At 46.2% G+C, this 23793-nt stretch overlaps 1 protein-coding gene across 2 annotated transcripts in view; it reads right to left on the bottom strand.

Annotated features, from left to right (window-relative positions):
• Positions 1-22535, bottom strand: part of PITPNC1 (phosphatidylinositol transfer protein cytoplasmic 1) — a 249114-nt gene extending 226579 nt beyond the window's left edge. For both annotated transcript variants that reach the window (XM_080825997.1, XM_080825996.1), the window contains exon 1: positions 21776-22535. In XM_080825997.1, the coding sequence (XP_080682123.1) occupies positions 21776-21823 (48 nt within the window). In that variant the 5' untranslated portion in view covers positions 21824-22535. The remainder of the gene's footprint in view (positions 1-21775) is intronic.
• Positions 22536-23793: the final 1258 nt, after the last annotated feature.

Consider the following 23793-nt stretch of genomic DNA (forward strand, 5'->3'; position numbering starts at 1 on the left):
TGTCAAGGACTGGGAAAAAGGAGTAATAGGGAGTGACTGCCAATGGGTATCGGGTTTCTTTTTGGGTGACAGAAATGCTCTGGAAAAAAAAAAATGCTCTGGAATTAGGTGGTGGTGATGCTTGTATAACCCTGTGAATATTTTTTTTTAAGATTTTATTTATTTATATGACAGACAGAGATTACAAGTAGGCAGAGAGGCAGGCAGAGAGAGAGGAAGGGAAGCAGGCTCCCCACTGAGCAGAGAGCCCAATACGGGGCTCAATCCCAGGACCCTGGGATCATGACCTGAGCTGAAGGCAGAGGCTTTAACCCACTGAGCCACCCAGGCGCCCCCTCTGTGAATATTCTAAAACCACCGCTCTGGGGGCGCCTGGGTGGCTCAATCAGTTGGGCAACTACCTGTGGCTCAGGTCGTGGTCCCAGGGTCCTGGAATTGAGCCCTGTGTCAGGATCCCTGCTCAGCGGGGAGTTTGCTTCTCCCTCTCCCTCTGCTTTCCCCCCTTCCTTATGCTTTCTCTCACTGTCTCTCTCTCTCTCAAAACTTAAAAGAGTGAATTTGGGCTGGGGCGCCTGGGTGGCTCAGTGGGTTAAGCCTCCGCCTTCGGCTCAGGTCATGATCTCAGCATCCTGGGATGGAGGCTCGCATCAGGATCTCTGCTCAGCAGGGAGTCTGCTTCCCCCTCTCTCTCTCTGCCTACCTGTGCCTATTTTTGATCTCTCTCTGTGTCAAATAAATAAATAAAATCTTTAATTTTAAAAAAAGTGGTTTTTGGAGTACCTGGTAGCTTAGTTCGTTGAGCATCTGACTCTTGGTTCTGGCTCAGGTCATGATCTCAGGGTTTTGAGGTCAAACCTGACATCAGGCTCCACACTTGGTATGGAGTCTCCTTGGGATTCTCTCTCCCCCTCCCTCTGCCCCTCTGGCTCGTGCTCTCTATCAAATACGTTAATAAATATACATTAAAAATTGAATTTTATGATATATGAATTAAAGCTCAAAATAAAAACTTAATGGAAAATAATGGCAAGCCATTGAAAACAACTTTCTCCATGATGCCCTGTGCACAGAGAGCACGGGATCAAGGCGGAGCAGGTAGCGTGTTCAACGAACTTGCATCATTGTACTTAGTAAGCTGGGCAATGGGTTCACGTCCGTATTGCTTCATACCTATTCAATATTCAATATAAAACAAAAACTTTAAAAGAGAAATTTATTTTTTCCTGTTTTCCAAATCACAACACAAAAAATTGGATCTGAATTTAAATGACCATAAGCTGGTAGCCAACCTCCACTGAGCAAGCATGGTGTGTAAAGCACCATAAATGACTGGCAGGGGGGCACCTGGGTGGCGCAGTCAGTTAAGCATCTGACTCTTGGTTTTGGCTCAGGTTATAATCTCTGGGTCATGAGATCAAACCCTGCATCGGGCTCCCCCCTCAGTGTGGAGTCTGCATGGATTTCTCCCTCCCTCTCCTGCTGCCCCTACCCACTATGCTTGCTCACACAGTCTCTCTCAAACAAATAAGTAAATATTTTTAAAAAGAAAAGAAAAGAAAGAAAGAAAAGTGACCAGCGGGGAGTTAAAAAACGATAACCCTGACCCAAGGAGGAGCTCATAATCTAAGCATGAGTGGCCACCAGCTTCCGAAAGCCACAGCCTCATTTCTCCATCATAGAATCATCTCAGCCAAGGTTTTGTCACTCCCAGCACTGGCTATGATGAAGGAATCCATTTCACACAATTAAAATATTTAGGTACATCTTACTTCCTGGGCTCCAGAGTTTTTTTTCTGAAAATTTGTTTCATCTCCCTTTTATAAATCTGCTTTTAAAGACTCAGGAGATAAGTGGTATTAGGATGCGTAGTGAATTATAAAAAACTTGTTTACAAGACTTCCTTTTTCACTTGAAGTAATGTATTTTTAAAGCCCTGTTTTAAATGGTATCTTTAGATTATCAGGCATTCTTATCTAGGCTCTATTAGTTTTTGAATATTCATATAATGACATCTTGAAGTGCCTTGTTGCAAGATACAGTCTAGATAAATATAGAAGCTTTCTAAAAACAATCAAGATTTCCCTCAAGATTTATAATAGCTTTAAGGTAATCTAAAATTGTATCTATGTTTCCAGTTTTACCAAAGAATGGCAAAAGCCAATAGATTTTAACTTGATCTTTAACTCTCTTCCCAAGAAGGAGGTCAATATTCTCACGTTGTATCACAGCTTCTGGGATATACACTGCAAAATGTATCATTCCAGTAAATTCAGGAATACATTTCCATATTAGGATTAATAGTCTATATACTGATACAACTAACTTGCTAATGAACAAATGTCAACTTCTCCAGCTATAGAAAGCAATGGTGCTATTGGAGAAAACAGATGGAATTTGTGGTAAAGAGTCCTGAGTTTGAATCCAGCTCTGCCACTGACTCTCTGGGTGACTTAACAAATCCTGTGAGCCTCAATTTCCACATCTATAAAATGAAGATAATAGGATCCACCTTAGATGATGACTGTGAGGATGAAATGAGATAATTAACATAATGGCCCTGGCACACTAGAATGTTCCACAAACGTTGGCCCACTGTGTTTTCCCTTCCCCTGTGAAAGCAAAGCCTTGCTAAGGAAATGCCCACATAAACAAATATATAATTTTAATTAAATGTTTATACACTAAAAAAAGAAAAAAATTGGCTTCCCCATTTACTAAATTTTCTCCTCTGCATCTAAATTATGATCTCAGTTAAACGGTTTCACAAAACATCTAATGAGAACCCGTTTTTAAAAATGAAAACTAATGAGGAAGTAGAGAATGATACATTCTTAAGCTTAGGAAAATAGAATTGGGGGCTTCGTGTCTATGCCCAAATGCCTCGTGGTTTCTGCCACCGGGCTGAGGGGTTATGACCTCTATTTTGTGATTCGGATGTCACCAAAAAGTTGGGGGCTTGGGTAAAGAGGGAAAGGCATGCTTATTATATCTGCCACCAAGCTAAGAGAATTCACGAAAACGGTAAATAACAGAAGTAAGAATCAGAAACATTTTGTCCAACTTGAAATCAGCAGATGTCATTCATCACATTTACATTTCAAAGTCCTGTGGTAATCACTGTTGTTGCTATAAGGCTGCTTGTTTTTACAGATCTCACACACACACCCGGTACAGAGACTGAGATTGCGGGAGACTAAGGGAGCTGATCACCTTGTCAGAAGCAGCCGGCAGCTTGACGCAGCTTCTGAAAATGGCTCATGTGCTCATGCTAAAGGATCAGCACAGCCTCAGGTGCTGCCTGTCCTCCAACATCTTGGGCCAAACCCGGCCCATGCCTGTTCCTGTATGTTCTTCAAGCTACAGATGGGTTTTGCATGTTTCAGCGCTTAAAATAAATCAAAATTAGAATAATGTCGCGTCACGTGTGAAAATTATATGACATTCACATGTCAGTACCCATAAATAAAATGTTATCAGAAGAGAGCCATGACCATTCATTCACAGAACTGTCTTTGCCTGCCTTTTGTCTTACAGGCCAGAGGCGAGTGGTTGGGATAGGGACAGGATGGCCTGCAAGAGTGACCCTTCACTGAAAGTTAGAGCATGATGTTCAGTATTTTTTAAATGGCAGTAACCAAGGAGAACCATGGGAATGATAAGGAATCCGGAAACCATTTCCTAAGGTGAGTCATTGAGAGAATTATGGATGTTAGGCAAGTAGAAGAGAAAACCAAAGGACAACATTACAGGTTTCTTTAAATATTTAGAGAGCCAGCATGTGGAAGTGGCGGGTATTTGTGTCACTACAGAGGGGGAAATGAGTAACAGCCGTGAAAAGTTCAGGGAGGCAGACAGCAACGAAACATAAGACAGGACCTTCTAAAACATTGAGGTGGACAATCACAGGTCACCCCCCCAAAGAGTGAGGATCCTGCCGTGCTGGTATTTAAGCTAAAAGGCAAGATGATCACCATGTAAGATTATTCTAGGAAAGATTCTTATAATTTTATTTTTTTTATTTATTTATTTGACAGAGGAAAGATCACGAGTAGGCAGAGAGGCAGGCAGAGAGAGAGGAGGAAGCAGGCTCCCTGCTGAGCAGAGAGCCCGATGCGGGGCTCGATCCCAGGACCTTGAGATCATGACCTGAGCCGAAGGCAGAGGCTTTAACCCACTGAGCCACCCAGGCGCCCAATTCTAGGAAAGATTCTTACAGTGGACAGGAAGCTGAACTGTTTTAACGATAGGGTTCTTTTCACGATTTTATCTCAAAAGAAAGAAAATGATCATTTAATAGCAGGTAAAAGCTTAAGGACAGGTCAATAGAAACAATTTCCAACTTCACTAAGGATTACACCCTACAAAGAAACAGCTCTGTAATTGGTTTGCATGGATATAATACATAATACATACATGTGTGTATGTAAATGGCACATTCAAAGGAGGTCTCCCATTTAAATAAAGAGTACTCCAGCTATAAAAAGAATCACATTAAGAAAAGAAGGGTTATTTTTAGGAGGAGGGCTCCAATTACACAAATAAGGAAAGGACATCCACCACTAAATAAAATGAGCTGAAATTTTTCCTTGTGTTACTATAGGAAATTGGTATAGCACTGCTGGAAAGAGGGAAAATCTATATATAAAATAGAAAGGGGAGCAATATGTTAAAAAAAAATAACATGGCTAAGATATAATATATAGTAAAGGACACAGTTGTATGATTTACTTGCACTGGACCTCTTTGCAAAATAGCTTTACAAACAACATCACAAAGCACAGCCACCTGTTAAGCTGTTATTTTGGCCTGTCTATTTTCAATGGCAATCTTGACACCCAAGCAAGAGACATACCACCATAGCAACATAAACACCATGGTGTTGGAGAATAAAATTTTAAGAAGCAATTTATAGCCCCATGCAGACTTGGAAATAAAACTAATCCTAGAGCATCTATAACTATGACATAACATTTCCACTGGCCAAACTCAGATCCAGTGGATCCCTCAGGATTCCCTTCCCACGGGTCATTTGGAAAGGAGACTCCAAAATGCCTGTTGTACAAGCTGGTCCTCCTAATATAAAGGTATTTAAAATGTAAGACAGGGAGCGCCTGGGTGGCTCAGTGGGTTAAAGACTCTGTTTTCGGCTCGGGTCATGGTCCCTGGGTCCTGGGATCGAGCCCCGCATCGCATAGGGCTCTCTGCTCAGCAGGGAGCCTGCTTCCCTCCCCTCTCTGCCTGCCTCTCTGCTTACTTGTGATCTCTGCCTGTGAAATAAATAAATAAAATCATTTTTAAAAAATAAAATAAAATAAAATGTAAGACAGTATCATTTTCCGCATAGCTCGGGGAATGTACAATTACCGTGAGTTCACGCAGCACCGATGGGTGGACAATTATCACCCCTCACATGTGCCAAGTGAGCTCCCCATCACCCGTGATCAGCCCCTAACGGAAGCGTTTAAAGAGAGTCACCGAACAGTTGGGGAAACTGAGGCACCGGAAAATGAGTCTTCCGCAATCAGTTCGTAGCTATCACACAGCAAAGACTCAGCTCCTTCTTCTAAGGTCACATTCATACTCCTCCCTACACGGCACTACCCTATACCAGAAACCCTGACATAAGGCAACCTAGGTATTTTGGTTCAAGGAGATAAAATGCCAAGGTGTCTCATTAAATGAAAGGGTAGAGAAAAATGAAAGGAAAGTCACGCTTGAAAGTAATTACGCCTTTTTCCGGGAGGGTATCCCTATGAGAGGGGGAGCAATTACCAGGACTTAAAACGTGAACATTGTAAGGCGTGACTGATTTGCAATTCAAAAAGCTCCAACAAAGGCAGAAAGCAAGATGATCAGCCAGCTTCAAGAGGAGACACACCCAAAAGGTGTGCCACAGGGAGGGCTGGGGTGGGGAGTCGGCATCAGGGGGTGCGGCTTCCGGCCTGGAGTGGATCCTGAGCGCCCGGGTCTACAACAGAGGCCTGGACTCCAGCGCTGAACCACAGTCCATCATCCCTGGCCACCACCTCCCCCAGCCTCTTTTTACTTTGTTCTTAGCTCTCCTCCAAAACAGAGGCCAGGAGGGCCCTCGGGCAGATCCTTCTGCAGGTCCACAGAAGAGCCAGTCTAAAGGCCAGAACAACCTGGAGAGTAGCCGTGAGGGCAGATGAAATATACATGAATCTACAATGAGGCTTCTGGGACACCAGGGACTTGGCTGCTTTTGATCTGAGAACAAGTACTGAGCCCCTTAAAAAAAAAAAAAAAATAAGATGATTTCTGACACATATAACCAACATCTTTTTAAAAAAAGAACCAACACCTATAGAAGCCCGGGTTAAAGACTGTGCACCCATGTAAATAATGGCTAATCTCAAATACACCTGACCCTTTTGGAAATGTTTTTCTTGAAAAGGCTTAAGGGGATTATTCCATTTGGACAACTAATAGCCTAATTACTATTTTTTTTTTTTTTAAACCACCACCAAGCTCCTTTTCAGCCAGATCTTGGCAAGGAATCTCAAAGCGCACCCCCCCCATCTGCAGCACCGTAAGTCACGCCGTTGAAAAACATAATTACACTCAGCTGTGTCCAAGTTTTCATCAACCACAATCCAAAAGAGGTGAGCTATTAAATCTTGACTCTAAAGGGTTTTTTTTTTTTTCTTCACTTTGGACACGATGCCTCTTTATGAGCCACAAAAACATCATACAAACAAAAAAAACAGCATTCATCATGGCCTTCCCCAGAACAGGTTTTGGGTCTCCAGCAGGCACTATACAATCTGTACCCCGATGATTAAATGCAATTCTAGTTCTCGAACTCTTTGCACTTTGAGGAGGGAGGATTAAATAACTCCATTTCATATCTTTAAACCTGTGTCTCATTGAGCAAAAGAACAGTCTACTTTCACGGCACTAAGTATGAAGAAAACCACTTCTACCCACCGCATTGCTTTTATGGAGGCTTGAACTACTCCACAATGATGACCCATGTGCGGGGATATCAAGGGTCATATTTGTTTTTGGTTTTGGGGGCTTTTTTTTTCCCATCAGCATCAGCATTGTTGTTATTTTAGATCAGGACAAACTTGCAGAATGTTCTGGATGGAGGACCGTATCATCAGGGTGATAACCACAGGAAACTCAACATTTCAGAGGACCTACCCATGGGGCTCAGGTCATTAGTGATAGCCCCTGTCTTCACAACTCCCTGTCCAGACAAGTAGGCGATTACAAATTTAGCTCTCTCAAACATCTATCCAGTCTTGTTTCTCTATTTTAATTGCCAATTACTGGTTTAACCAGTGTTGTCTTCTGAGGCTTCATAGTTCAGGTGCATTACAGGCTAAATATGCCTGTAAGGTGTTCGGGCACATGCTTCTCAGACTGGATAGAAATTGAGGACCAACATTTTATTAGATCCCGTTGCTTTCCTGGATAGCATAGAACTGACTCCTCCTTGAGAGTGGCAAAACCATCGTCCTATAAAATCTAATGAAATCCGAGTTGTTGGCTGGTCAGTTGAAAACTATCGAAGACATCACTAAGAGAATTGACAAGAATGAAAATGTTACAAAGTTTATTCATCAATAAGCCATCATACTGACAAATTATTTTTTCTCCTGCATCAAACATGATCAAACATTTTATAAAAATTTTTAAAAACCAACATTATAACTCCACTTCTTCAGAGAAACGGTCCAATTAATGTCTATTTCTACCTAGTACAGGAATAAAGCATTCTCATTAATCAAATATTTTATCTTTTGCTTTAACAGAAGAACATTTGTCCATGCCAATCCCGTTTGAAATGCTTCCAAAATGCACTGCTCCTTTTATCCTGCCTTAGGGAGGACTCTGAACAAAATGCAGTTTTTCGGGCTCCTGGGTGGCTCAGTGGGTTAAGCCTCTGCTTTCGGCTCAGGTCATGATCTCAGGGTCCTGGGATGGAGGCCCACAGCATTGGGCTCCCTGCTCAGCAGGGAGCTTGCTTCTCCCTCACTCTCTGCCTGCCTCTCTGCCTGCTTGTGATCTCTCTCTGTCAAATAAATAAAGTATTTTTTTTAATGCACTTTTTCTGTCAAATGACAACAGAAGTACTTCTGAGTTTAAGTTGCCAAGTACTTCATCTGTTGCTACAAAGGTATACGTTACTGAGTCATTAATGTCCCCCCAAGTACAGATATGAACCCATTTTGTCATTTTCCTTTCTTGAAAGAAGGCAAAATTCAGGAAAAAATTCTATTTCGTTAGATCCCATGAATGTAAGTTGTATTAGGTTTGTTTTGGGAAATGGTGGAGGAGTTTAATGAGAAAGTAATGAAAGCAACGCTTTAAAAACAAAACAAAACAGGGGCACCTGGGTGGTTCAGTGGGTTAAAGCCTCTGCCTTCGGCTCAGGTCATGGTCCCAGGGTCCTGGGATCGAGCCCCACATCGGGCTCTCTGCTCAGTAGGGAGCCTGCTTCCCCCTCTCTCTCTCTCTGCCTGCCTCTCTGCCTATTTGTGGTATCTCTCTTTCTGTCAAATAAATAAATAAAATCTTTAAAAAACAAACAAACAAAAAAAAACCCACACAACTGACCAGACACCTGAGTAGTAAATGCAAAGGGACAGCAAGTGGCCCAGTGGTTGCCAAGGGATGCGGGCAGGTGGAGTGGGGATTTCTTCTTTAATGGATATAGAGTTTCAGTTTTGTAAGACAAAGAGAGTTCTGTGGTTTCACGGCAGTGATGGTTGCCCAACATGAATGTACTCAATGCCACTGAACAAACACTTAAAAATGGTTAAGATGGGGGCGCCTGGGTGGCTCAGTCAGTTAAATGGCTGTCTTTGGCCCAGATCCTGGTCCCAGGGTCCAGGGATCGAGCCCCACATTGAGGGGGAAGCAGGAGCCTGTTTCTCCCTCTCCCTCTGCCTGCTCCTACCCCTATTGTGTGCTCTCTCTGTCAAATAAATAAATAACATCTTTTTTTTAAAAAAATGGCTAAGATGGCAAATGTTGTGTTACATGTATGTTATCTGTGTGTATGTTACATGTACGTGTGTTGCATGTGTGTTACCACGATTTAAAAAAATTATTCTTTAAAAACCTGACCAGAACCTACACATCCAGCCATGTGTGGTCTCCTTCAAACAGTTTATTTTAGGAAGATTTAGGAGAGTATGTACCTGGGTAGTTCTATAGTGCTGACACAGCAAAACATCTCTGAATCTCCACCATGAAACTTAGGAGGGCAGGTGTGGTGGGTTTCTTCATTATCTTTACCATTTTTGATCATGGCAAATGTGTCTTGAGGATCATTTTTAATTTAGGGGGAAAAAATACCTGATGGCCCCGTTTCTCCATTTTTAAAATAATTATCAAGTTTAAAATGTTTATTTTAGTCCGTGTGAGGTGTGACTCTAAAAGAACAATATTTGTGAGTGTGGATTGTGAGTGTGGGCTGTAAACTGTGAGAGTGTGGGTTGTAAGCTGCTTTGGAGGCAAAGCTAGTCCGGGGAGCCAGAAGTTTCCAAGGAGCAGCTAACTCAGCAGGAAGGGTAAACATCCAACTTTGAATAGTACATTTTGATGATTTTCATACGCTCCAATTTGCTTACCTGCATGTGAAGAGTCTTTTAAGTTTTCAACTAAATGTGCCAAAAACATGGCGTCACTTGTCTGTTCCCATTGTTATTCCTGATACTAATTTTGAGAAAGTCACCAGGTGCTCATCAGCGAACACCTCTGCTGCTGACGTGTATGAAAACCAAAGGTTCTTACTGCCACTAAAAGGAATAATTTCCAAACGTGTAGGGGTGGTTCTCTTTTTAGAGCATGAACTGCAGAAGTTACTTTCAAAGGAACATGATTCACTTATCAAAGTTAAACAGAGGAATGTCACTTGGTTTAATACTTGGGTGAAATGGATGGTTCAATGGAAGATAAAACTCATGGTCTACTCTCTTAGCTTAACTGGAACGGAGGAACTACTTTCCCCCAATTATTTCCTTTGATAACCCTGAACAAGTTCTCTGATCTTGGAGATTTTTATTTATCTGTGTGGCCACGTGATAGATCTGGATCACCTTCCATCGTTCCTTCCAGCTTTCAGATTCATGAGCAGGCAGAGCAGGATAGAGCAAAGAGCGTGGTCTCTGCAGTCTGACCAGCCTAGGTATGGCTGGAGGTATGGCTGGAGGTCTACCATTGACCAGCCTTGCAAGCACCAATGATCCACACTGAGAAAGTGGGATAATATCCAACTCATAGGACTGTTCTGAGGACTAAACCAAAAGGCACTCCACAGATATAATTTCTCTCCCTCCTTTGCATGTGAAATTTAACTGCTACCAGTCCAAGCTATAAAAATAGAAATCAGGGATGCCTGGGTGGCTCAGTCTGTTGAGCATCTGACTCCTGATTTCAGCTCAGGTCATTATCTCAAGGTGGAGAGATCAAGCCCCATAATGGACTTTGCACTCAGCATAAATCTGCTTGAAAATTCTCTCTCTCACTCTGTCTCTCCACCCGCCATATACCGTGCACTCTCTTGCAAATAAAAATGTAAATAAAATATTTTAAAAGAATTTTATTTTATTTTTTTAAAAGATTTTATTTATTTATTTGACAGACAGAGATCACAAGTAGGCAGAAAGGCAGGCAGAGAGAGAGGAGGAAGCAGGCTCCCCACTGAGCAGAGAGCCCGATGCAGCACTCGATCCCAGGACCCTGGGATCATGACCTGAGCCGAAAGCAGAGGCCTTAACCCACTGGACCACCCAGGTTCCCTAAAAGAATTTTAAAAACCAAACCAGAAACCACATTTTAAAACACTTTCCAAATAGCACGTTTCATAGGATGGCCTGCTGAGGCAGACAGTGCTGGCTCTTGTATTATGTACGTAAAAACAAGGATATTGCAAGGCCACAGCCAGCCAAGACCTTTGACACAGGGTAACTGCCTAGCTCCGGGATGCTGTGATCAGCAGAGGCAGGGCAAGGAACTGCCACAATTTATGTAAGACACAAAGATGGAGATGGCTCAGAGAAGCAGACAGCACTGTCTCTATAAACTGTCCGTACAAGGTGGAAACATTTTAGCAGACATAGTGATAAGTGAAACTTTGCCATTTTGACAATAAATAAATCCCCCCCCAAAAAAACCACAAACAAAAAAATAGGGGGGCCTGGGTGGCTCAGTCTATTAGCATCTGCCTTCAGCTCAGGTCATGATCTCAGAGTCCAGGGATCGAGTCCCACATCAGGCTCGCTGCTCAGTGGGAAGTTGGCTTCTCTCTCTCCCTCTGCCCCTCCCCCTAGTTGTGTACTCTCTCCCTCTCTCAAATAAATAAATAAAATCTTTAAAAAAGAGAATAAATAAATCCCACTACAATAACTACAACTACAAAATGGGGGGGGGTGGGGAACTGCAGAATACAAACAATCCAGCAAATAAGATTCAGGGCATTTGAGGTTTCCAACAACTTAACTGTATCCAAGTTAGTGGTGACTTCTTACTCCCCCACTTGGTAAATTTTCTTTTTATTTTTTACCTTTAGGTAATCTCTGCACCCAACATGGAGCTGAAACTCACAGCCCCAAGATCAAGACATGCACGGTCCAATGACTAAGCCACCCAGGCACCGCAAAGTTTTCTTCTAATATACAGATTATTTTGGGGTGCAAAAATACACAAATTAGTGCTCAGAACTGGATCTGGCCTTAATGCAGCAAATATAATGACTTCAATGATGCGCATGTGCATGTGTGCCAGTGTAGACGAGGGGCGGGGACCAGTCTTTGGAGATTAGCTGCTTAGATTAGGTAGTTAAACAACATTATTATAGGCTGTCATCAAATTACATTTGTTGGGCCAATCCTACTTCTTTAGGTGATTCATTCTGGGAAAGAAACAACACCCTAAAGATTGTCAGATATCATCCAAAGGATTTAAGGGTGACTTTTTTTTCTTTGCTCAGGAACAAGAGGAATCTAGAAGGTCATGCTTTACCCGAACTTAAAAGGAGCAAAAAAAAGAGACATACAAAAAAAGTGAAGAGTCGTTAGATAAACTTGATCAAGAACCTACGTTAGCTACTTGTTTAGATTATGAGTCGACTTCCACTGAAGTCTAAAAAGGAATTTCAAGAGCAGGCCCCTTTTGTCCGAGGGCTGGGAAATGAAAGAATGAGTCACTTTAATACTTGATGTCAAAATCTTGGTGAGGGCCAGCTTTCGTGTTTCTAAATCAACAAACAGCAGTGGGTAACACTGTTCAGGCAGTCTGCCAGAAAGCGGCAGGGGGACCCTAGCCTCCTTCCTGTGACATGGGTAAAACCGGTGGCCAAGACAACGTGTCCTATGCAGTGAGGCTCCTTCTCTGGGTTTGACATCCAAGGAGATCTGCCCAGCCTAGTGTAGTACAATCTTGCCATCCTACACAGAGACTGCTGGGATAGAGTTTAAATAGCCCACCAGTCTCCTTTGCAATAAAGCCAATGATGGCACGTCTTCAGGACATCTGTCTGAGATGAATCAGGCAGAAGGTTCAACTCCCATGTAGAACCATCTCCTCCAGAATGTGTTTTCTAGGACTCATCTGGCTAACACGATTTCTCATTCAATGCACATAGAAAGCAGAGACACGTACTTGAAGCCACAGCCAGGACCGTCCCCAGGTACTGTTCCTTCCACTTACAGTGTCCACCGGCCTCTGTCCCCTTGGGGTGGGAAGGAGGAGCGATGGCCTCCCAGTACCCTGAAACCCTACAGTGGGCCTCAGGGCAGTTGTTCAAGCTGTGCTTGCTTCTTTCCCATAAGTATCAAGCTCTGACCTAAATTGTGGCCATTCTGATCCAAATCTGGCAGATTTTCTTCCCACACTGCTGCAGAAGAGAACCACCTCCTTCGGAAAGCTGTCTAAAAATCAGGACAACTAGAGCCATCTCCTTGAGGACGGGGATCACAACTTTGCAGTGGACTCATAATTCAAATTCAGCACTTTCTGTCAATGGCTCTGTCTCTAAACATAGATGTCCATGTTTATCCACAGCCACCTCTATATTTTAAACAGTTTTACTGAAACGTATTTTACGTACCAACTCAAATTTTTAAAAGATTTATTTACTTTAGAGAGAGGGAGCAAGTGTGTACATGGGGCGGGGGTGGGGGACAGAGAGAGAAACTCAAAAGCAGACTCCGTGCTGAGTGTGAAGCCCGAGGCAGGGTTCAATATTATGACCATGAGGTCACGACCTGAGCCAAAATCATGAATTGGATGCTTAATCGATTGAGCCACCCAGGTACCCCTGTCATAATCTATTTTAAAATGGCAGTGAGGGGCACCTGGGTGGCTCAGTCAGCCAAGCCTCTTCAGCTCAGGTCATGATCTCAGGGTCCTGGGATCGAGTCTGCATTGGGTTCCCTGCTCAGTAGGGGGTGTGCTTCTCCCTCTGCCTCTGCCCCTTCCCCTGGCTCATGCTCTCTCACTCTCAAAGGAATAAATAAAATCTTTAGAAAATGAAATAAAATCTAAAAATTAAAAAATAAAATAAAATGGCAGTGAAACTTCTCCAGTGGCCTCTGGACTATAAACACTAGGAGGGCAGGAATCATGTCTGTCTTGTTTGCTGCTCCATCGCTAGCGCTTGTCCTAACACCTAGCACACAGTTGGAGTCCAACAAGCATTTGTGATCTGAATACATCTGTGCTCCCCCGAATGCCAACCTAGATACAAGAAATAATTACTTCAAGATAAACTGTCAAGGCAAAAGGCCCCCACTATTCCAGCTCCCTGGCAGGCACACCGTGTTTATCTGTAATTCTTTCCCCTTGAATGTGGGTGGGCCTGACCTAATCAGGCCAATCTTTTCGAAAAAGAGTCTGAAGGTCAGAGATAACACGTCAGAGAGTTCAAAGTGGCAGGTGCTGTTTTGCTACTGGACCTGTAGAGGCAAACTGCCCTGTCGTGGTCAGGGTCACATTGCTGGAAACGGCAGGTAGTCTCTAGGAGCTGGCCCCTAGCTGATGGCTGGCAAGAAAGGGGGGACAAACTGAAGTCAATAGCCACACAGGCTTTGAAGAGACTCTAAGCTCCAGAAGGAAGTGCAGCCCAGCTAACACCTTGATTTCAACTTTGAGAGGCCCTGAGCAGCCACACCATCCAGCCAAGCCATCCCAAGACTTCTGGCCTATAGAGACTGTGAAATAATAAAGGGGTTTTGTTTTAAGCCACTAAGTTTGTGATAGTTTGTTACAGAGTAATAGAAACCAAATACATTCCTACAGAAGTTAGGATGAAAGTAGAATGATTACATTAACTCCCACAAAAGACTGGCCTCGAGCTTCTCAGGGGGTATGGCTGAGCAACTTTAAAATGAAGATGTTTGGGGGCACCTGGGTGGCTCAGTGGGTTAAGCCTCTGCCTTCAGCTCAGGTCATGATCCCAGGGTGCTGGGATCGAGCCCCCATCAGGCTCTCTACTCAGCGGGGAGCCTGCTTCCCCCTCTGTCTCTGCCTGCCTCTCTGCCTACTTGTGATCTCTGTCAAATAAATAAATAAAATCTTTTTTAAAAAAATGAAGATGTTTGTAATATAAAAGAATCTCTAGCTTGCAAAATTTCAGGTGGTGTAAAACCTAAGTGAAAAAAACGTAAACAATGTGAAGGAAGAAAGTGGGCTCAGCTTTCCAGAAACGGTCCTGTTTTACCCAGCTTCTGCCCATCCATGCATTAAGCATCTACTATGTGGCAGACCAGGTTAAAGCCTCTGAGCTGGCCTGTCCAGTATGGCAGCCACCAGCCACCCGTGGCCCTTGAGCACCGCGAAGTTGCTAGTGGGCACTGAAATGTGCTACAACTGGAAAATAACACACTGGATATCAAACACTTAGTATGAAAGAAAAATAAGTTAAACTATGTTGTCAGTATTTTCCTACGTGGGTTACAGGCTGAAAAGATAATAACCGGAATGAATGACATACAAGCAAACAAACAAGTAAGTGCAGATTATGAGAAATGCTCCAACGGAAATAAATAAGTACAGAGATAAAGAACAGAAGAAAACTACTTTAGATGGAGTGGTTAGGAATGACGTCACAAGGAGGTGCCATTTCCACTTATAAACCCACAAGTTTGCTATAAACATTCAAGTTTTAACACATGACAGCAGCAGAGGCTGGAAGTTTCAGAGGGCTGACCCAGGCCCTTAGCCAGCTGCAGGACCCTCACATTGTACTACTCCCACTTAGAATCCAGGTAAACAGTGCCCACTAGAGGTGTGCAGCCCTGAGACCCTGTCTGTGTGGATGAATTGTTTGTTGGAGGTGTACAGTATGAAAAGTCAAGCATCCAAGATAATTTTTTTTTTCAAACAACTTTACATTTTCCAGATACAATTTGTTCTCCAGTTTTAATATCGGTAACACACTTGCACTTCATCTCCCATGGAGCCTACCCAAGGGGAAAAAAAAAGTCTCCACTTGGGAATACCATGAAATTCCCAATTGCCAGCAAGAGACAGGGAGGGCGGGCAGTTGGCAATCTACAAACTGAAATTCTCCTTTTGCTCCTGCAGCAGGCTGAATTTACAAAAGATATATAAAAACCTTCCTGACTTCTTGGTACAAATCAGCTGATGTCTATATCTTTCTTTTTTTCCAAACAGGGGCAGAAGTTTTAGCTAGTTTCCAAAAAAGTTTCCCCGAGTTATTTGACCATATAAACCTCCAGGCAACAGAAAGCAGGCCAAAACCCACACGGGGCCGACCAGTGGCACCTGTGCCCTCACTCAGGCGGCTAAAGCAATGAACCTCGACGTACTTTTCCAGTAATCGTTGCCCCTGAAAAACACGTTTACTGCCTGTCACTGTACACACTTTTATATTAAAAAAAAAAAAAAGAACTTTGTGAACCCTTCCCCCTATACACACTTTCCTAACTGACACTCTGGGGCAAGGGGTGGGGGCACGGTAGATTGTAAAGGGACTGATGAAACTGTATTAATTTTTTAAAACCTGCTTACAAAAAACAGTATTCACTGTTCACCTGAAATGAGAGCTTTTCTGAAAAGAAGTATTACTCACTTAACCAGACACAAGGTTTTTAAGTTGGTTTTTAAGTGCCTCAGGGACTCACTCTCTAAAAAGCAAAAGTTAATTACCACCCACTTTTAACTAAGATTTCGTTAACAATAACGTCCATTTTTTTCAAGGCCCAGAATGTGTTTCCCCTCGCTGGCAGACATTCTCACCCAAATCACGGGATTAGGGTTTGCGGGGAGGGGGAGGTATGCAGTGTCCTTCACACACAAAGTCAATTTCACTGACTGGCCTTGGAGGGCAGCATCTGCTCCTTGTTGTCTGTTCCATTAAGGGGAGAAAGCTTTGCACTTACCCATTAACCCGCCCACGTGCCCCTCCTGACCAGCAAGGGAACTGTGCAAGATAACTGGGCATGAGGAACGTGGTTCTCATTGCAGGACAGGCAAGGGAAGCTACCAGGATCATCCAGAAATCAAACTCGTGACCCTGGCCTCGGTCCCTCCCAGCTAGGCTAGGAGTCAGGGAAAAAAAATAGTCAAAAGAGTACTTGTTCTTTTTTTTTTTTTTTTTAAGATTTTATTTATTTATTTGACAGACAGAGATCACAAGTAGGCAGGGAGGCAGGCAGAGGGAGAGGAAGGGAAGCAGGCTCCCCGCTGAGCAGAGAGCCCAATGTGGGACTCGATCCCAGCACCCTGGGATCATGACCTGAGCTGAAGGTAGAGGCCTTAACCCACTGAGCCAACCAGACGCCCCAAGAGTACTTGTTCTTAAAACACATTTTCAAGGGGCACCTGGGTGGCTCAGTGGGTTAAATCCTCTGCCTTTGGCTCGGGTCATGATCTCAGGGTCCTGGGATCAAGCCCCATATCGGGCTCTCTGCTCAGCAGGGAGCCTGCTTCCCCCCACCCGCTGCCTGCCTCTCTGCCTACTTGTGATCTCTCTCCCTGTCAAATAAATAAATAAAATCTTAAAAAAAAAAATCTTTCAAAATTATGTTCCTGAGGAACCCTGGGGGACATATGTGAGATTAACCCAGGGAACCTTTACTCTTTATATTTGAGAGTATCACTTTGTACAAAAATCAGTGGTGATGCCAATATCAAACTTAAACTCTCTTACCCAAAAGAATTTCTGCCCCAATATTTGCAGGCGCATTTCATGAAAATTGTTTGAAATAGGGAATAAGCAGCATTACTGGGCATTCTGGAATCTCCATTTAGGTCATTCCAGAGTTGGCACCATCCCAATCCCAAATCTGTTCTCAGAAATGTGCGCAAGAAAATTCTCCCGGGACCCAGGGGAGCCAGGATAGAGTGTACTGGCTCCCGGCCAGGGCAAAGAACAAAATAATATTCTGTATTAAAAAGTTGTTTTTCTTTCCTTTCCTTTCTTTCTGTCTCTTCTTTTCTTGGAGAGGAGGGAATAGTTTCTATTTTTCATTGTGCCACGAATCCCTGAGGACCGCAAATAAATCCCTAAAAGTATGCCCATTAACGTTAATGCAGTCAGAACAGGAACTGTTAAGACACCAAAGCAACTAATGAAAACAAAAGGATTCCTGCCTAAATATTAGGATGTGCTTAGCTCTTGAAACTGCTGATCTTACTGATAAGGACTGGATGGGGTGGGATCATCTTCAGACTGCTCCACGGAGTCCTGAACGTGGGCGAGGTTTGGGATGCTGGCGGGACCAAGAGGCAGCACCAAGGAGAGGTTTGGGGCAAATCGGCGTTGAACGTCACTGTAATCTTGGAGACACGCATCCAAAAGAAGCCGCCCCAGATAAATACACAATCCAAGGAAAACCAGTAGACTCGTTATACAGGAGCAGCTTCAGAGAGAGCCCCCGGGCTTCCCTCTGGTCAGCTGACCCGATGTCCCCTAAGTAGACGGAAGGTCAGAGTCTGTCCCCAAGTCACCTTCAGCTAGACACTACTTGGGATGCTTAGTGTCCCGGCTTTGCATAGAGGGCTTAGGGATAAGTATTTCCTTCCAGCAAGGAATCTCCCAGAGGAGGAGAAGTGGGAGAAAGCCTGGCCTACAATATAAAATAGCTCTGCACCAGAAATCAGAAGACCCGGGTTCTGGCCTAGATCCTGCCCTTGGCTCTGAGATGGACGACGAACTGGATCTTCCACGACCACAGTCTCCTTCACAAAACGAAATGGCTCAACTACAGAAAACCTCCACTAGCTCTTCCAAGTCTAAAGTGAAAGAACCTACGTGACCAAACGTTCCAAATGCAGATGGCGACAACCATCTCTTTAGAGCCAACCATCAGCCCCCAGGAACCTTTCCTGTTTAGAACTTCCCAATGAATGGGCCTATATTCAGTTCAGAGAGGACACTGAACATAAATGAAGAAACAGTTCCAATGAAGTTTTTTATTAAAATGAATCCATGAGATGTTACCTCTTAAAATTCTTCATTCGGAAATTGTCTAAAACACAGAACAAAATAAAACACCAACACTCTGATCTAGACCGTGGTTGAGCTTTATTTTCTTTATGCCCCAACACTGCTCCTCTTTCCTGGAACTAGGGAATATTTTATGAGTTAAAATAAGGCCTAGAGAAATAGTAGAATCCAGTACCCTTTACAACAACTGAAAAGGTCTTTGATTTTTCATTAAGTTGATAGTGTCGACTCTATTTTCAAGAACTGTTTTTTCCTTTTTCTGCATTAAATAATACCAGTGACAGGCAAGGACCAGCAGAAAGAAAACCACGGCTCTGGTTGTGGCTTGGCTACTAACTAGTTCTGTGACCTGGCACACATGACTTAACCTTCCTGACTCAGTTTACACATCTGCAAAATGTGGATAATAGCACATGAGTTCTCCTTATGCTCCCCTCCACCAGGAGTTAAACAGGATAAGGCCAGGGAAGAAGAATGGACAGTGTTGGTTCTCACTAACCCTCCTCATTTTCAAAAATATGGGCACTCCTGACTAACCACGGGGGTTTGACAGAAAAAAATTCCTGAAGTACTATGTAGACAGAATCAGGCCCGAAGCAAATAACACCTTGAAGCAAAAGCTAGGTTTCGAAGAAGAGTCTACCTAAATTGATGGTAACTCCTTCCCAGTTTTTAATGTTAAGGACAAGGGCGCCTGGGTGGCTCAGTTGGTTAAGTGTCCGTCTGCCTTTGGCTCAGGTCATGATCCCACAGTTCCTGGGATAAAGACCCACTTCAGGCTCCCTGATCAGTAGGGAGCCTGCTTCTCCCTCTCCCTCTGTGTGCGTGTGTATGCTCACTCTATCACTCTGTCTCTCAAATAAATAAAATCTGTTTAAAAAAATGTTAAGGGCAGTAGGACACAGCTCATGGGGGAGGGGGGGTGGACACAGGGGATTTACTACTAGTCAGACTCCAGGAATCCAATCTCTGGTGCATGGGGCCTAGTTTCGTCACCTATCACCTGGCTTGGAAAATCTGAAATCCTATCAGTTTGGAAACTCTATCAATCTAAACTGCCCCCTGCTTCCCTAAACATGTGGAAAACTAACTTCAAAACATAACTTTTTAAGAAACTGAATCATGGGGGCTCCTGGGTGGCTCAGAGGGTTAAGCCTCTGCCTTCAGCTCGGGTCATGATCTCAGGGTCCTGGGATGGAGCCCCACATCGGGCTCTCTACTCAACAGGGAACCTACTTTCCTCCCCTCTCTCTCTGCCTTCCTCTCTGCCTACTTGTGATCTCTGTCTGTCAAATAAAATCTTAAAAAAAAAAAAAAAAGAAAGAAACTGAATCATGCTTTTAGTCCAAATGAATTACACATTAATTAAATCATAATTATACATTCTATTACATGCAGAGCCTGATTTCATTTGCCAATTAAGAAAGGACACGGAGGGGGCGGGGGTCCTCCACCTGCACATTCGAAAGTGATTACTTCACCCTGAAGTGGTGGGTATTTTGGCAGCACAGATAAATAAATAAATACGTTGTTTAAGACCTGTGCCTGAATGTTCAGGAAAGCCTGCGAAGAAAACCGACTAGGAGAAAGAGAAGCAAAAGATTTCGAACTTAGTAAGAAGATTCTAGAACTGGTTATTTTCTTGACTCTCACCTCCGTTTGGGGGCATTTTCTGCAATACCAACATTACTCCTGGATCCCAAACTCCTCTCAACAAATAAAGTCACTGGGGAGAGACCAGGCGCGCACACCTCTAGGCTGAGCAGCTCGGGCTCCGTTGCGCGGGAGGTGGGAAGAGCTCAACCTTTCCCACAAGTACTCCGGTTAACCGGGGTCACTCGTGCCTCCCCCGCTGCCCTACACAGCTGCGTGGCCCTCCTCCACTTGAGTCACATGGTCGGGATGCACCCCCCAAACCTGAACGCCATCCACATGGAGTCCATCCTTCAAGACTCTACTCCAGCGTCACCTCCTCCAACGCTGAACAGGCAGGAACCCTAAGATGATCATTCTGGCGGGGGACGACCTTTCTCCTCCGTAGTCAGTGTTCCCGGGATGTATGTTTTGTCAACTCGGAACTACTCTGATCTTGCCTTGGATTATACTGGGGTCTTGCCTTAACATCTGATCCAGGTAAAAGAGCCCCCCGGGAGCACAGCCACTTTATCGGTTAAACACCCCCCCCCCCCACGAAAGCACCTATCCCCTTCCATAAAGTAATGACTCAGTAACAAACCCGGTAGATTAAATGCTCTGTTTGTAAGCATAAACACGGTCTGGCTCGCCGGTTTCTCTGGCACACCTAAACCACACTAGTAAGTTTCAAATTTCCCTGATTGGCTTCACGCTTCCCTGATGTCCCTGGACAGGCGCTAAGCCATTGTGAAAGCACCGAAAAGGTAGGGAGGAGAGAGGGGAAGAGGGGGAAGCCGGGGCCTGGATAGTCCTCACTGAGTCATCATTTCCTGAGTGATGGAGCTTGCTGCTTCGGGGATCTGGAGAGGGGAACAGGAGCCGCGGGCGGCGGACGAGCCCCCGCCCCCCGCCCGCCCCGCAGCGGGAGCACCCGGAGCCCGGGCCGGGCCCGCACCCACGTGCTGGAGCGCCCTCCTGTGGCCGCGCCGCAGTCCCCGCTGCTCCCGGCTCGCCCGCAGACCACGCTCCCCGCCGCTAAAGAAACAAGAGACGCAGAAAGTTTCCGAGCCAGGCGGTTTGCGAAAGGTCGAAGCCAGGTCTGGGAGCCTCGATGCGCGGGCGTGGCGGGAGCGGCGGCCAGGCTGGCGACGACCGCGAGAAGTCCGGGCCCAGGAGGACTCCTTTAGGGCTCCGAGGTGCCCCCCAGCGGGGCTCGGGGCCTGGAGATCCTGAGGGCAAAGGCTTCTCCCGTACCCAGACCTTACAGCAAAACGCGGGAGCGGAGCCAGGGCCCAAGCCAGGACGGGGTGCCTCTGCCCCCACCCCCAAGCTACCAGTACACGCTTGGGGCGCCTGGGTTTGCCTTATTCATTTTATTAATTGGAGGGAGGGCCGCAGCAATTCCCTTTGGTGCATCCGGATCCCCAGGAATCAGGGCTCTGGGCGACCCCCAAGACTCCACCTAGAGTCTACCGCCCCACCCAACGCCGCCCTCCCCCGCTGGGGTGACAAGTGGAAACAGCAACTCCCCTCCCTCCTCCCCTCCAGCCTTCTGGCTTGCGAGGTAATGCTCCAGCAGGGTTTCCCTGCCGCCCGCAGAGGACCCGCCGACCGGGAGGCGGCAGCGGGGTACGCGGCGCCCTGGGGCTGGGGGCCGGGAGCGGGCGAGGCCGGGCCCGGCGCGGCGCTTACCTCGTCCACGGTGAGCGGCATGCAGATCCGGTATTCCTTCAGCAGCATGGTCCTGCCGGCCGCGCGCCCCCAGGGCGGGAAGCGGGGGGCGCCCCCCAAACCAACAAAGCTGCCGCCCAGGCGCAGGGCAGGGCGCCCGGAGCCCTGCGCTCGGAGCTGGCCGGCGAAGCAGCCCCGGCGGTGCGCTCAGCTCCTGTTTTCCTCCTCTCCGCCGGAGAGCATGTCAAGGTTCGGGTCCGGGTGTTCGGGGCTCCCCCGCCTTCTTCCTCGCCGAGCTCGGTCCTCCCGGAACGCGGTGTTGCAAAGTCAGGGAGGGATCAGAGAGGGAGGAGGGAGACCCGCTGGGAACCGCTCAGATCGGTAGCCCCGGGCGGTAGGAGCGGCCGCCGGATCAGGACATGCCCGGTGGCGGGCCGGGGAGGAAAAAAGAGAGATTTCCGAAAATTAAAACGAATGCACAAAAGTCACCCGCTCGATCCGCCTCCGAAAGCAGACATGAACCTGGCGACCCCCCTTCTCCGGCGGGTCTGCCAATGCTAATGTCACCAGGAACACATTGCAGCCGGAGCTGGAGATGCTGACTTTCCAGACAAAGGCTCGATCGACTCCTCTCCCCGGGCGGTAAACAAGATTTCCTGCTCTTTTTAGGGCCGGTCCCCGAGGCGCTCCAGGGCTCGCAGCGGGAGAAAAAGGAAGCCGCCGCCGCTGCCGCCGCCCGGCTCAGTCGGGCTGGGGCCCGGGGTTCCTCCAACCTGGGCTCTCGGCGGCGAGGGGCGGGCGAGAGGAAGCTGGCGCCTTCCGCGCACGTCCCCTCCCCCCGAGTCCCTCGGCTCCCCGCGCGCCGTGCGTGCCCGCGAGTTTGCAGCCACCGCGCCGGGGCCGGAGAGTCCGCGCGGAGCTGCAGTGTGCCTCGGGCCGGGGAGGTGGGTGCGGGAGGAGCGAGCGCCAGCGAGGCTGACATCAGCAGCGGCCGCGGTGGGGAGGGTAGCCCCATCCGGCCAATGGGGAAATGGCAAAGAATGTGGAGGATTTAAACAAAACAGCATGTCTCTCCCCGGCTCCTGCCAGACGGCTGGGCTGCCCCGGAGCCGATCCCGGCCGGCGCTGGGGAGGACCGGGAAAGGGGGCTTCCCTGGCTCCCTTACCCTCTGAGTCTGTTCTCTAGACGTTCCCTGGGTGCCAAGGGTGCTCTGCCCGCCCCCGCGCGTAGCTTCTGGTTTCCAGGTGCATCCTTGTTTCTTGACCTTTGGAGAAGGTCTTTACAGTGCCCGCCCCGAGCGTTTTCACTTTGGTCCGGGGAGCACACCCAGCGCTGGAGAGGCGATGGGCTTTGGGTGCCTGAGACCCAACTCTTGCCTGCTTTCCTGACCGGTTTCGGAGAGCGAATCCTGGATAACTGGGAAGTGCCACAGCGTGGAAGAAAAGGAAGCCCCCGACCAGAGGGAACGTGAGGCGGAGGTCGCCTTTCCAGCTCTCCTGGCCTTCTCTGCTGTCCGACCGCAGGCTTCTCCGGGCAGCAAAAGGACGTTTTCCTGTCAGCACTCCTAAGTTCAAAAAGTCACAGTGAAATGTCAATGAAAATGCCTGGAGTGTTGGTACTTCATCCATATTAAACAGATCCCTCATTTTAACCACAAGAGGCACATTCTTCAGTCACTCAGGAAGCTCCAAGTAACTGCTGAAGTCTGTTTTTCATTTGTCTGGTATTTTTAAGCTTGTTTTTCTGAAAAGTTGCTGGATGAAAAATGCCTCGTTTGCCTCTATGCAGAATAACCTGCAAGCATCATCTTTTCTCAGAAAAAATATGTGTGCGGTACAGCCCTGCAGCTACTCATGGAGCTTGGATGGTGCTCCAGATGGTCTCGATATTATAGTATTTGAAATTATGATTAATAAAGAAATAACCAGTGGAACTCTGGTGGGCCGTGGCGAAAATCACGCAGATGGCTGGAGAGAATTTATAACTGTGTGAACATGATACAAAGCCTCTTAGAAAAACAACTCCCTATATCCAGCTT

Source organism: Martes martes (genome assembly GCF_963455335.1).
Source record: "Martes martes genome assembly, chromosome: 16".
Classification (NCBI taxonomy): domain Eukaryota; kingdom Metazoa; phylum Chordata; class Mammalia; order Carnivora; family Mustelidae; genus Martes; species Martes martes.